This window comes from Centruroides vittatus, unplaced genomic scaffold (genome assembly GCF_030686945.1).
Source record: "Centruroides vittatus isolate TY-2023 unplaced genomic scaffold, ASM3068694v2 contig_680, whole genome shotgun sequence".
NCBI classification, from domain to species: Eukaryota; Metazoa; Arthropoda; class Arachnida; order Scorpiones; family Buthidae; genus Centruroides; species Centruroides vittatus.
In genome coordinates, this window is record NW_027122427.1 from 1,646,643 (window position 1) to 1,661,110 (window position 14,468).

General features: G+C 33.8%; 1 protein-coding gene across 1 annotated transcript in view; it reads left to right on the forward strand.

Annotated features, from left to right (window-relative positions):
* Positions 1–7,123: 7,123 nt before the first annotated feature.
* Positions 7,124–14,468, forward strand: part of LOC136980153 (squamous cell carcinoma antigen recognized by T-cells 3-like) — a 69,352-nt gene continuing 62,007 nt past the window's right edge. The window contains 1 exon segment of the mRNA XM_067276201.1: positions 7,124–7,296. Within this exon segment, the coding sequence (XP_067132302.1) occupies positions 7,129–7,296 (168 nt within the window). The 5' untranslated portion in view covers positions 7,124–7,128.

Consider the following 14,468-nt stretch of genomic DNA (forward strand, 5'->3'; position numbering starts at 1 on the left):
CAACAAACATTATAATATAATAGTATATTATAATACAATAAAAACAATAAAAAAAAACACATCAAATACGACATACAATTAATGAATTTCCCACATGATTGTTATTATTCTTATTTTAAAATTATCTGAAATTCTCAAAAAAGTTCAATAACTATCTGAATTTTCCATCCACCCCTTTCAAATTTTAATTCCTTTTGCCTCTATAACCTTACTTCATTGATTTCAAACAAAAAGATATTTTGTTTTGATTTTTCTGAATAAGATCTTCTCTATTTACTAAACGGAAACAACACCGGTGTAATAAGTCCTATTACTAAAAGTCCAATATAGATAAATATACAAAAGACCCCTTTCAAAGTTCCATTAACCCCAGGGAGTCTATATCGACCCCGTTGGGAAACTCTTTCTTAAACGATCTGATAAATTAGCGGTGTTATTGAACATTTTCATTTTTTTTTTTTTTTTTTTTTTTTAAAATTATACTTGACAGGATATTGAGAAATTTTTTCGAAATAATTCCATACACCTGATCTTTATTTTTCTGTAGATTTTGAACTATTTTCTGTGGTTAAAAATATTAATCTTTTACAAAAATGCATCTTAATCAGGGGTCCACGGACTCGTAAGGCGTTTTCAAGAGTCCATGGCCTTGGAAGAGTTAACGGACATTCTCTGAAACGAATTCTCAAAAGGGAAATTGTCTGAAGCCCCATCCAGAATGAGAAGTTTAATTTAATACAAAAAACTTCTACAATATATGTATTATTGCTACTGTACTCACACAGCTCTTGAGACTGTAATATACAAGTGTACATTCTGAATCAAAATAAATAAACAAATATTTTTTGATAAATATGCTTTATGAGAGACAACTCGGATTTCACGATTAAGGTTCTCGTCATGGCGACGGGTAACGTGTATCCAAAGTCGTATTATCTGGGAAGAACTTTATAATTCATAAAGAGTTATAAAAAGCAATCCTATCGTTCTCATTCTGGGAAATTTATTATCTTAATTAAATCATTAGTCTACGTTTTCTTCTGTTTATTTTAGGTTGTATTTCAAAGGAAAATAAAAATGATGAAAAACTTGTAAAAAATTCAGCATATTGGTCATGAATATTAGTGAAACATTATAATTAAAAAAAAATGATACATTAGTGTGAATTTTTGATTACATCCTTTATATAACTTAGAAGTGCTTTGCAGTTTTAAAGTAATTACAATTTCAAATTTCACCAGAAACTCCATAAGAAAATTCACTTGGCTTTAAGGAAAATTTCTGCTTTGCTGCATTTGGTAAATTCATCTGTTTATAGTATAATTCAGTTACAAACAGGTGATAACAGATGATTGATTTTAATTGTTTTTTACAACTCTTTAAATCATGGTTTAAAAAATTTGATTGTATAGTAAACATGTAAACATGTGTTCTTACAAATAAAGGAATCAATAATCTTTCAAAATGTTTCACTTGTAATAAGAATCAAAATCATCCAGATAAGCATTTTACTACATTTGCTGATTTGTGCACGTTCTTTTCCAATTCGAGTTGGAAAATTCGTTCACATGATTGAATAAAATGACAAAAAATATCCATTTGCTTAGCAAGCAGTGTTGGCACCTCTAAATTTTTCAGAGTCTTTTTAAATGTGAAAATTGTAGAGAATTGTTCTTTTGCCAAAAAAGTTTTACATTCTTCACGGATGTAAAACTTTTCATGTTTTTTCTAATAACTTTTTCAACAGTTTGCCACGATCATAAGTAAATGCGCCGACGGCCGGATGGCCGAGCGGTAAAGGTGGCAGCCTACCGCTCTGGGGGACCCGGGATCGAATCCGAACGGGTCGAATAATCCCCAGGAATTTTTCGGGGGGTGGTCCGTTCGGATATGTCGGGCCCCGTCCCTCACCACCCGGTCGCACCATTGTGGGCCTGGCCGAACCCATAATGGGCCTACTAAAAGAGGCCCTCTTAGTGCCCACAGGGCGGAAAGAGTTAAAAAAAAAAAAAAAAAAAAAAAAAAAAAAAAAAAAGGAGTCAGTTGAGGCCGGATGGCCGAGCAGTAAAGGTGGCAGCCTACCGCTCTGGGGGACCCGGGATCGAATCCGAACGAGTCGAATAATCCCCAGGAATTTTTCGGGGGGTGGTCCGTTCGGATATGTCGGGCCCCGTCCCTCACCACCCGGTCGCACCATTGTGGGCCTGGCCGAACCCATAATGGGCCTACTAAAAGAGGCCCTCTTAGTGCCCACAGGGCGGAAAGAGTTAAAAAAAAAAAAAAAAAAAAAAAAAAAAAAGGAGTCAGTTGAGGCCGGATGGCCGAGCAGTAAAGGTGGCAGCCTACCGCTCTGGGGGACCCGGGATCGAATCCGAACGGGTCGAATAATCCCCAGGAATTTTTCGGGGGGTGGTCCGTTCGGATATGTCGGGCCCCGTCCCTCACCACCCGGTCGCCTCATTGTGGGCCTGGCCGAACCCATAATGGGCCTTCTAAAAGAGGCCCTCTTAGTGCCCACAGGGCGGAAAGAGTTAAAAAAAAAAAAAAAAAAAAAAAAAAAAGGAGTCAGTTGATGTTGGCCGGATGGCCGAGCGGTCAAGGTTAGCAGCCTGCCGCCCTGGGGGACCCGGTATCGAATCCGGACGGGTCGAAAAATCCCCAGGAATTTTTCGGGGGGTGGTCCGTCCGGATATGTCGGTTCCCGTCCCTCACCACCCGGCCGCCCCATTGTGGGCCTGGCCGAACCCATAATGGGCTTGCTATAAGAGGCCCTCTTAGTGCCCATTGGGTGGAAAGAGTTAAAAAAAAAAAAAAAAAAAAAAAAAAGGAGTCAGTTGATTATTATATTTATGGTATGAAAAATTATATTTTTTAGTGCACTATCGGCCGCCAGCGTGCATGCACGCACTGCGTACCTACCAAAATCGGCCCTGAGTCGTTCCAAGCGAGACTTTGTCGGCCTCCCATCCATCTTTTCTGTCTTATATGTATAACCTTTGGTTAGATTTGTTGAAATCCGGTCGTGTTAGAAATAATTGGCTATTTAGATCCTGAAACGCGTCGTGAACAAAATGTTGTCAATTTCTCACCGAAATAATATATTGTGTAAGAGATATGGTACTGTACATTGCAGACCAACTAAAAACAATTTATGTGCAAGTGTCCTGCGTACATGAAAGAAACTGTTTATATGGAAGTTATAAGAAACTGTTTACATGGAAGTGTCGCTACTTGTTATACTTTCAACACCTGGTATAACAAAGTGACGTCCGGATGTTTGAGCTGTTAAGACTTCAGTCTACCTCTCTGACATCGATTTCGGGCGGTTGAAGAACGCGGGGCGATCTGTACCCGGTGTGTCAAGACAGTCTGGCAGCCCAAATTGTGGATCTTCAGAAACCGACGATGAATTGGGTAAGATTAAAACAGCCCTCCATAAACAAAACAAAACAAAAAATCACCGGCTGCCATATTGTAAGTATATACAATGAGCACGAAGATCTTTACCTGCGTTAGGCGCACGGGGTGCAGGTGCACCCCAACACACTTTTAAACGCGTGTATTTTTTCATGTAATGAATGCTTAAAAATGATGCCCTCAGTACCTTCCTTCAAAGTACTGAAGATCGCACTGAAAAAGTTAAAAATTCCAGCTAAAAAAATTTTTTCATGAAAAACACACAGAAAAATGCATAGGGCGCACCTGCACCCTGTGCGCCTAACGGAGGAAGTTTTATTAGCTCAACCACTGGAGGCGGTTGAGCTGAGTCAGTGTACTAAAAAAACGGTCATTGCCTGATATCCAATCAGTCATAATAAAAATGACGAATGAGAGCATAGAAGGCGTATAAACATGATTTTTAAGGCCAATTAACGGAAAGGTGTCTCATAGACTTAGCATTGAAAGTTTGAAAGGTGGAGTTTTCTGGGAATATTTATTGCTAAATTGTCTTGAAAACATGTTTATTTGTCTAAATAACGTCAAACAACTTCTCGTTTGCAAATTAGAAGTGAGAAAACGAATAAAACAAGTGATTTTATAGCGATTTTATAGCGACTGTTTACATAAGTCAAAGTGGTAGTTTGCGAGGGCGTGGCATTTCGCGGGAATTTTACCGACAATTGTTTTTACTGGTGGATCTAATAACAGACAAAGAAAGTAACCAATTACAGTGTAAAAGAAGTTAACTATCGATGTTATCTGCCAATAATCTGCCTTTTTATCTCTAGTTGCTGTAGAGTTTTAGGGGGTGTATTTTTGGAAATACTGAAATATTTTTGGCCCGGGGTTTGTGACAAAGCATTTAATGGTTGGAACACTTAAAAAACACATACGGGAAGACGATTCAACAATTAGATAGAAACAGACTTGTTTACAGTTTGAAAAATAGACTTTTGAAGTTGACAATTTTTTCCTGAAAAATTCCCGAAACGTAATACTTTTTTGTTTTCGTTATAAATAAACAAAAATGATATATTTTAAATAGTATTTTTGATTAATACATCAGAAACACAATCCACTAACATCAAAAACAAAAAAACCGCGAAAAAATTTTGATTTTTACAGGGACGACTTTAGTCGCATGGGGTGCAGGTGCACCCCGCGCGCCTGACGCAGAGATAATTATAACGGTTAACCGACCGCGTTCTAGTCGGCAAATTCAAATGTCCGCTAGTGATGTGGCGCTACAATATTTGGTTATGTCTTGGCTACTTTAATATTATTTTTGTTAAATTTTTGCATGTTTTAGCTGGTAGCACTGGCTCGACCATGAAAGGGAGGCTAGTATTTAAACCAGGCCTAATACACTATACTAATAATGTATTTTTCATACTTTTTGGTTATCCGACTTTTCAGTTATCCGACCAACCCCAGTCCCCAATTAAGTCGGATAATCGATGCTCTACTGTACCTCAAATTAGTAGCGGCTTGCCACCGTAGGTCACACTTTTCCGTTAAGAATCGTGCCTGTCATCTGTGAACTGCTTTCTCGGAGACTTTTTGAATTAAAAAAACGTGACTTTCGGCTTGAATCGGAAGATCATATATAGTTAATTGGGGTCTCCTGTCCCTAAAGTTTCCACATCTGGTCTCGGATTACATATAACTCCTTTCTCGATGTTAAAACAGAGAGACGGACAGACGACAGTGGGACTCATTTATGGGTCTACAATGACAAAATTTTAAATTAAATGTAGCATTCCTCCGAAAGCAAAATTGTCGCGTTGTAAGTAAAAAAAAATTCTTAGCCGTTAGGAAATAAAATATCATGGCATGAGAGATACGAGCGAAAGTTTTGAAGTTAGATCAACACTTGCGGACCAAGTCGAACGGAAGTGTCAAATTGATCAACCGATCAAATTAAGAATTCAGGGGAGAGATCCTAAAAAAAGTCAGAAATTCAAGAAGAAAGAATCTGCGCAAAAATCTCGCTCGTATTTCAGTCTAACTCATTAAAGATCTTGCTTATCGTTTATTTCATCATACTTGCAGCATGGCAACTGGTGGTGTTTTTGTTTTGTTTATCGATAACTGTCTTAATCTTACCTATTTTCGGTTTCTTAAGATCCACAACGTGGGCTCGTTTTTCTTTTAACTCTTTCCTCCCAGTGGGCACTAAGAGGGCCTATTTAAGTTTTAAGCTAGCCCATTATGGGTTTGGCCATGCCCACAATGGAACGGCCGGGTGGTGAGGGACGGGGCCCGACATATCCAGACGGACCACCCCCCGAAAAATTCGACCCGTTGGTATTCGAACCCGGGTTTCCCAGAGCGGTAGGCTGCCACCTTGACCTCTCGGCTATCTGGCCATCCATAACGTGGGCTGCAGGACTGTATGGAACAGGATTTGACACATCAGGTACAAACCGCCCTGGGTTCTTTAACAGCCCGAATTTTACGTCAGAGCAATAGACTGAAGTCTTAGTCGCTCAAACATCTGGCTGTCATCTTGTTTTAATAGGTGTTGAAAGTAGCGACACTTCCATATAAACAGTTTCTTAATGTACACTAGACACTTGCACATAAATTGTTTATATTTGGTCTGCAATGTATCACATCTCTCACATAATATATTATTTCGGTGAGAAATTGATATTCGATGTATACTATTTTGCTCACGATACGTTCTAGGAACTTAAGTATGACATATATTGGGGTCGTTCTGTATTTAAAGAGGAGAATGATAATCATTATCAAGTAAATTTGTGTTTTAAATGATAGTTGGAATACAACTATCAAGATGGAAAGGTTTTTTTTCCAGCTCTCTCCCCTGTGTGGGCACTAGGAGGGTCTATTTTTAGCAAGGCCATTACAGATTCAGACAGGCCCACAACAGGATGATGAGGGACAGGAGCTCGATATATCCAGATGGACTAAGCCCTGAAAAATTTCTGGGGTTTTTCAATCCATCCGGATTCAATCCTGAATCTCCCACAGTTGTTGGTTGCTACTTTTACTGCTCGACTCTATATATAAATTCGGTTACTGATCGCTATTAGCTGACTCATGTGCTCATTTCACTTATACAGCTTATTTATTGACAAAAAATTATTTAAATTCACAAACTACGGTAATTATACAATTTTTGAATTTTTATATATTCAATCAATCTTGGCAATCATATATAATTCATGCTTTTCACTTTCCTGCTCTGTAGTAAGCAATCGAATCTTTCAATATAGCATTGCTTCATAAGGCGCTTTAGCACCAGGCGCAAGATGGGGCAGGATCTGAACCAACGTCCTAGAATATATTCTAGGACCTTGGATCTGAACATCCATGAAAATTGATTGAGGAATTGATCTGGACCAGAAATCAGGTGTTCGATCGGGCGTCTTAATCATGTTTAACTCTAGCCATCGCGTATCTTAATGTATTTCTTACGCGTTTCCTAAATATAATTGTTTCTTCAGATATTTTACGTGTAGAAAGGCATTATAAAAAAATACGCGATCCTTGTTTTTATGCTATAATTTATTTTAAATATTAAAGTTATTTTTATCCAATTTAAAAAATACAAATTGTAATTTATAATTTAAATTATAGATATAAATTACAGTTTTTTTTTTAACGCTTAAATAAAAATCAAAACTATTGGCAACACTGAAATTATTTGTAAAATGTAAGATGGCGGCAGAAGTTGTAGATGATGTAGAGATGGACGAGAATATAAACGAAAACTTACCTTTGGACGAATCAATGGATGAAACTCATTCCGATTCTGGTTCATCGAATTCTGATTTATCTGAAGACGAGGAAGTAGACGAATCTAGAATAAATGAGCTAAAACAAAAAGTAAAGATAAATTCGTTTCTTACAAACAACTATTATAAATTGCCATAAACTTTTATTTTTTAAACCAATATAATGGAATTTCGTATATCTTTATCAACGGAACTGTTTTTAGTATTAATTATCTGGTGAAAGAAAGCCAAACGACAATTTATTTTAAAATTAAATAAGTTTATTTTCGAAATTATATTTTGGATAAAATGACACGTGTTTGGAATTCTGTATTTGTCAAATGATGTTCAGTGATTCGTGTTCGTTACGACGAGTTATTTTATAATTTTGTTTATCACATAGAAAGAAATTTACCAAATTTTTTTACGTCGCATATTAAAAAAAAAAGCAAATTTTTGCATTAAATTGAAATATGATAAATGCTAAATTCCAATTGCGTGATTTGTACAAATAAATTGCAATTTCATTGTCACAGAAGCAGAATTATATATAATTTAAAAATGAAAGTTGTATGCACAGTATGAGATCATTTATTTGGCATGCTGATGAGGGTTGGATAGAGAGCTTTCCATGAATTTAGCTAATTAGACTTAAAATATATAAATAAAAATCAAAATCAAATTGTTTCTTAAGGAAGACAAAAATAAGGATTTGTCAGGAACATTAGAACTGCTCTCTCTCTACCACGCAATAAGGGTGTGACTATGCAGACGTGAGCGAGCGAGAAGACGTGATGACTTTTTACGCTTTCTGTTTCTCACTCTTGCCTGTGTGGTCATAAAATTAAGCGTGAAATGTCATCACCTCTCCTCACCACATATTCTCACTTGCGTCTGCATAGTCACACCTTAACTGTAGAAGTCTTACGTTAAGTAGCTGATATGGTGATGTGAGTCCTCCATAATAAGGTTTATTTTTGATAGTTTTATTTCCTTTTGTGGTTTTTACTAGCTCTTTAGTAATGTTATCATCCTTAATTTTATACTAATGGACTTTTATTGTAGCAGTTTGGGTAATATATTTGCTGTGCTCTTGTTTTTTGTTTTACAGTGTATCTTTATTTATTTGTAATTTCATCATCCCGGCAGCTTTTCTCAAATTTACTATTGATTGGTAATGGTTGAGTTTGGTATGGTGCTTGGTCTGATCTGTGGGTAGAGATGCTCTTTGCTTTAATTGGCTGAAACTGACCAAATTATAGGCTGAAAATGTTCCTAATGAATCCTTACTTTTTGCTTTCTTAACAAGTACGAGTTTTATTTTTTGTTTCAATGTGGTAGCAGATTTTGTTCATTTCTCAGTTAAAATATATTAAAAGAATACAAGGTGTAAAAACACAAACAAATATTTTGTATTTTCTTGTATTTATTTGCCAATTAATTTGGGTTTGTTGGTGGTCACTGATTATGCAGAATCATGAACAAAAACTATAAAAAGGAACTTTTAACAGTTTTGGTTTTGGATTTGATATAACCATTTTTATTTTATAAACAAAAAGACATAGTCACTTAATATATTTATAAAAAAAATTTTATCATCCAGCAAAATTTTAAAATTACATTTTTATTTTGCAACCAAAATTCTTATAATTTAGAAATTCCAGAACCAAAATTGATATTCTTGTGTAGGAATTTTTATTTCTCTTTGATATTTTTCAATGTTCTCTTAAGATGTTTTTCTGCAAATGTAGTAAATTTAAATACAGACACCTCCTATACTGATTCCAGCAGACAGCTATATTGGCATATGAACATTTTCAATCAACAGCTAAGAATAACAGAAACTAAAATTTATAAAGCAATACTCAAGGGACGTTGCATTAATAGTAAAGAAAGTAACCTAATTTAAAGTTTGTTTTAAAGTGAGAATAATAATAATAAACCTTTTTTGTGATTCTTTTCTTTCAAATGAGAGAATCCATTTAGTAATTTTTAAAGTTTCTTTTTACTCCTGTTTAGCTCTTTCTAACACTTCCTATCACAAGTGTAGCAAGCAATGTTGTTTATCTCCAACTATAGCATACATTAACACAACATTATAAATTTTGTCACCTCGCTCACTAGTCTAGGGATGTCCAACCTGCGACCCACTGCACCCTAAATTTTTTAGGTATATTTTCATTTATTTTGGTAAAGTGTGTCATAAAACTTATTTTTGTTTCACTGGATACGCTTTGATGTCATAATGACATAATTGGTGTTAGAAAACTGTTTTATCTAGAGAACATGTGGGGTAGTACATACTGTTGTGAACAATTCTTTTTGTGCATGAAAAACATCAAAACTGCTGAAAGAAATAGATTGAGTGATTCCCATTTAATTAACATTTTTAGAATTAAGACTAGTACCATAAAAGCAGATATTGACAATATTATAAAGGAAGGCAATGTAAAAAATTGCATTGAATTTATTTTTATTTTATGTGAATATAATTTTTTTTTTACTGTCAATAATACGGTATTTTTTGTAATTATATATATTTGTTATTAAAATTTGATATTCACAATTTGATCTTTTTAAAAGCGTATATTTATATAAATTACCTTTGTGGCCCACTGAATATACCCAAATTTTTAATTTGGCTCGTTAGAAAAAAACGGTTGGACAACCCTGCACTAGTCATTAATGTGTGTGTTACAACATTTAAAAAGTTTTTCTAGTCTATTTTCAATTGTATTATGGAAAGTTATGTGAATATTTTTAAAAAATTTATTATGTCACATTTCGTCATTAAGTATATCATGTTTATTTTTTGAATTTGAATATCATCACATGACATATAGCAGGGGTGGCCAACTTTTGTGTACATAAGATCTACTTTTTATCTTAAAAATGTGTCGCGATCGACTTGTGGTAGGCATAGTCTAAGTGGCGAGAGGGGGTGTGAAATACATACTATGTTTATACACTGTGCTTCAGTACGAGGTGCACTCCCGCGAGCACTCCATAAAGAAAATAAATTTCCAGACCCAACTTTTGATATTTGCAGTTACGAGTTCATTCCATACAGGCGGCACCTAAAAAAATGATTTTTTGACACTTTCAAGATAGATTTTTATTAACTTAAAATATAATTTAATTTTTTTTATCAATTACAATGTATAAATTGTGGTACTATTGGTTCGTAAACTTGAAAAACTTGTTATAAAACTGCACAGTACGGCTGATAATTTGATTATAAAATTTTACTTTCGCGATTTTTTTTGGGCGAGGAAAATTTATCATGGAAGAATGATATAAGATTTTTAGACTTATTTTTTGCTAATCTATCAAAAGCTCGCGGGAGTGTTCTTTGTACTGAAACACCCTGTATATCTACCTACGTAAAAAACAACGTAATTATTTAACGGGCCAAAAAACTCGCGTCCAAGGGAATTAAAACAACATGAGTAATTATTAACAATATTTATTAATTCAAATTAGCTACTGATGAAGACAGATTTAGAATTTATTTTATTCCGTTACATTAATGGGAAAACTGAGTTTGCACGTCTCTTACCAAGGAAACATAATTAGGTATATATCCTGACAAAGATAATAATAAATAATGATTCTTCAGTATGGGACTCAGCCAGGACAGAATGTTTAGTCTTCGTTAACTTTAAGTATGAAAATGCCAATTCACACAGGTATGTAGTTCCGAAACAGGAATAAATGTATTTGCTACATTTGGTGATACTGGGATATTTTTCTCAATTGAGGTATTTCCAAAAATCCAAAAATATAGAGGTCTGTTGCCAAAAACGCTCACTTATCAAGTAAATAGATAGGTAAGAAAAGCCATAATTTAATTTAAAACATAAAGAACAGGTACTTACATTTTAAACAAATGAAAAATTGAAAATCAACGTTGTCACCGTGGATAAATAATATTGATTAATAATAATAATATTGTTAATACTAAAGAAAAGAAGCTACCGCATGACAGTATCAAATATTCAAGCTAAATGGCTGTGTTTTCTACGAGTCCAGTCATAACTGCATGCATATTGTTGCTTTTGCACGTTACGTTTACAAGTTGCGTTCAGTTACAAGTGTAACACATTAAGTCAAAGACATCGTGAGCGATCGACCAAAATTGGCATCGCGATCGACTTGTTGGCCACCCCTGACATATAGGATGATCTGTTTTAAAATAGTTATTTGAATAATAGCATTCAATTTATGAAAACACAATAGCCTGAAGAAGATCTCTGAAAATGATCAAAAATGTTCATTTGTGCCAATATAGCTGTCTGTCTGAACCAGTACAGAAGTTATCTGTGAGTATTTATATCCTTTTCCAGCTTCTGAGGTATTTTTTTGTAGTAAATTTAATATGTAACCTATAAAATATAAAAAGATGGCATGAATATTTATTGAATAACATTTAAGCAAATTTCTAAAAGTTGAAATTTCTTTTGGACTGTAATTAGACTAGACTTGAATTAGGTCTACTTATAGCTGAAAGAAATGGATCTTTTAGATATTTGATTAAGATTTGAGCTTGATGGTTATATAATTTCATAACATTTAAATTAGTAAGTATTATCAGGTTGTAAAGGAGAAATTAGACATTTTGAAAAAAAATCTTTATTGACAATTAACTCAACAATGATTATAATTCAGTTTTGTAGATAATCAGTATCAATATTGTTCACATCTTGCCACCTTCACTGTACACCTTCAATCCTGTGAGTATAGAATCACTGGGAGTTTAGTTTTAAGAAAGTCTTAAGCATCATTCTCATATGGGTATTGTCTTTGAACTTTGTATTGGCAATATGGTTCTGCAGTCACAAAATAGATGGTAGTTGGTGCCAAGTCTGGGCTATAAGGTTGATGAGGCAGAATCTTTTCAGTCCAAACTGGCCAGCTTCTCTAAGGCAGTCTTTGCTCTATTTGCTGGTGCATTGTTGAGGTGGTATTGAACTTTGTTAATTTATGGAGTGTATAGGAACACACTCAAGTTCTTGTGCTAATCATCTGGTTGTCAACTGTGGATTTCCATCTATCAGTTGCAGGAGAACACCATCATCAATGGTGGAATTGCTATCTGATGGGATTCATCTTGAAGCAAAAGATCTTAATCCTTAAATTTCTTAAACCAATTGTAGCAGATCTTCCTGTTGACTGTCCTTGCCAAATGTCTTACTTGTGAAATTGTGAGCCTTTGTTGCATGTTGACCATTTTTGAAGTGATGAAGCAACAGCACATGAATATGTTCTTTTGAAAATTTCATATTGTTAGACATTGCTGATGCATCTAGAGTTTATATAATTTCCAATGAAATATGTGATTCCCTCTGATTACTCTACTTGTATACCCACATCAAATGTTGTAGAACATTTTTTGCAGTTGTTTCTGGAATAAAATCAAAAAGTATAAAGTTTGCTTTTATAACCTGAGAGTTTATATAATTTAAAATAATTAACTAATATTTTAAAATTTTAATTAACTATAATAGTTCTATAATTATTGTAAAAATTTGCATAAAATTTTATAATTATATTATTTATGTAGAAAATCAAGTGATAAATTAATGGTAAGAGTTTCTGTGTAAATAGCAAGACTTCACTTTTGTGTTTTCGATCATTTATATTATTTTCATTTTAATACTGACTTAACATGTTATTTCCCTTTTACAATTTTTTAAAATATGATTTTGGCAAAATTCAGATTAAAACTTCAATAAATACCTAAGTTTCAGGGACTCAAATTACAATAAAAAATGGTTCAGTTTCTGTTCATGGATTCCTTTAGGGTTTTTGTTTTGGTATACTTTATCTGATCTGCTAAGAACCAGTAACTGATTTAATAGGTAGTGGTTTGGTTACCATGACAGTTAATAAAACTTTTCAGTTATGAAATCTAAATTTGAAAATAACAACATTAATCAGCAACAAATCTTTTAGAAAAATAAATGAAATATGAATTTAAAATAATCACATTTGTTGTTAACAGAGATTCTAGCAAAGCAGTTTCGAAATAAAAAGTCTAATCAAATATTTATTAAATGATCTAAAATTATTATAAGTATAAATTATAAAAGAATGACTTTGAACAAAGTACAGTACATGTATACATCTTTACTTCTTAAATTTTAAATTATATTGAATAACAAATTTTGAAACATCTTACAGGTATACCTCGAGTTACGTTGTTCCCAATTATACGTCGTTTGTCAAAAAAGTATATGGAAAAATAAAAATCAAGTTTAAGTCATTTTATTCGACTTTACATCCGTCCGCCACTAATATTGAAGTCGTAATATGACTAGAAAAGCGTCATAAATCCTAGAGAACGAAACACGAAAACATCTGTGTTTCTGTGTTGTCATCTTATTTAGCAGTCTTTAAATGCTCATTATTGGCGTTTCCTCCATTATTGGCGTTTAGTTACGACATAAGTTGAAACTACGACTTACGTCGTACCTACATAAGTAAATTCGACTTATGTCATTTTTCAACTTACGTCACCTCTCCTGGAACCAATTACTGACGTAAGACGAGGTATACTTGTATTAACATTACGTTATCTAGTACTTCAGGAATTGCTAAAGCAATATTAGAAAGAAAATGTAAAGGATAATTGTTCTTTCTATTATAATAATCTAAATTATATGTATTTTTCTCTATCTTTTCATTCTATTTTTTATTTCATTATAATTTACTAATTTATGTAATTTGTTATTTTATAATAAATTCTTATTCATCAGGAAAAAATTTTTTTCTTGATGATTGTAATTTTTCTAATTTTTTAAGAAGCCTGATTCCAATTTCTATGAAACTTTGTGCATACATTCAGGATAGTTCCATAAAGAATATAGGCTACTTTTCATTTCCAAAATTCATTCTGTTTTATAAGCCTTAATAGAATTGTGATCTTTTTTGATCCAAAAAGCGGATATTCTTCGATCTAACGGTCAAAAAAGAAAATCGAATAAATTTTCGCTTGAAGAAGGACCTAGTGAAGGGCCGAAATCGTTAGCGTATGAATATTGGCAGCACCGGTGACAAGGTTTACAAGAGAAGTATATAGAATTTTGATATTTGGCTTGTTAAATTCAGCACTGCTTTTTTTTCTGTTAGAGGTCTACAATCATTACTGAAGGTTTAACTGCAGTGCTTGCAAATGGTACAGCACTGCATTTCAAATGGTGGATGCTGCAGTGCAGTGCAGCTGTTGGAATGTCTTCTGAATTATTCAATTTGAATCATTTTTAAGTTGTTTCATTTTTGCAT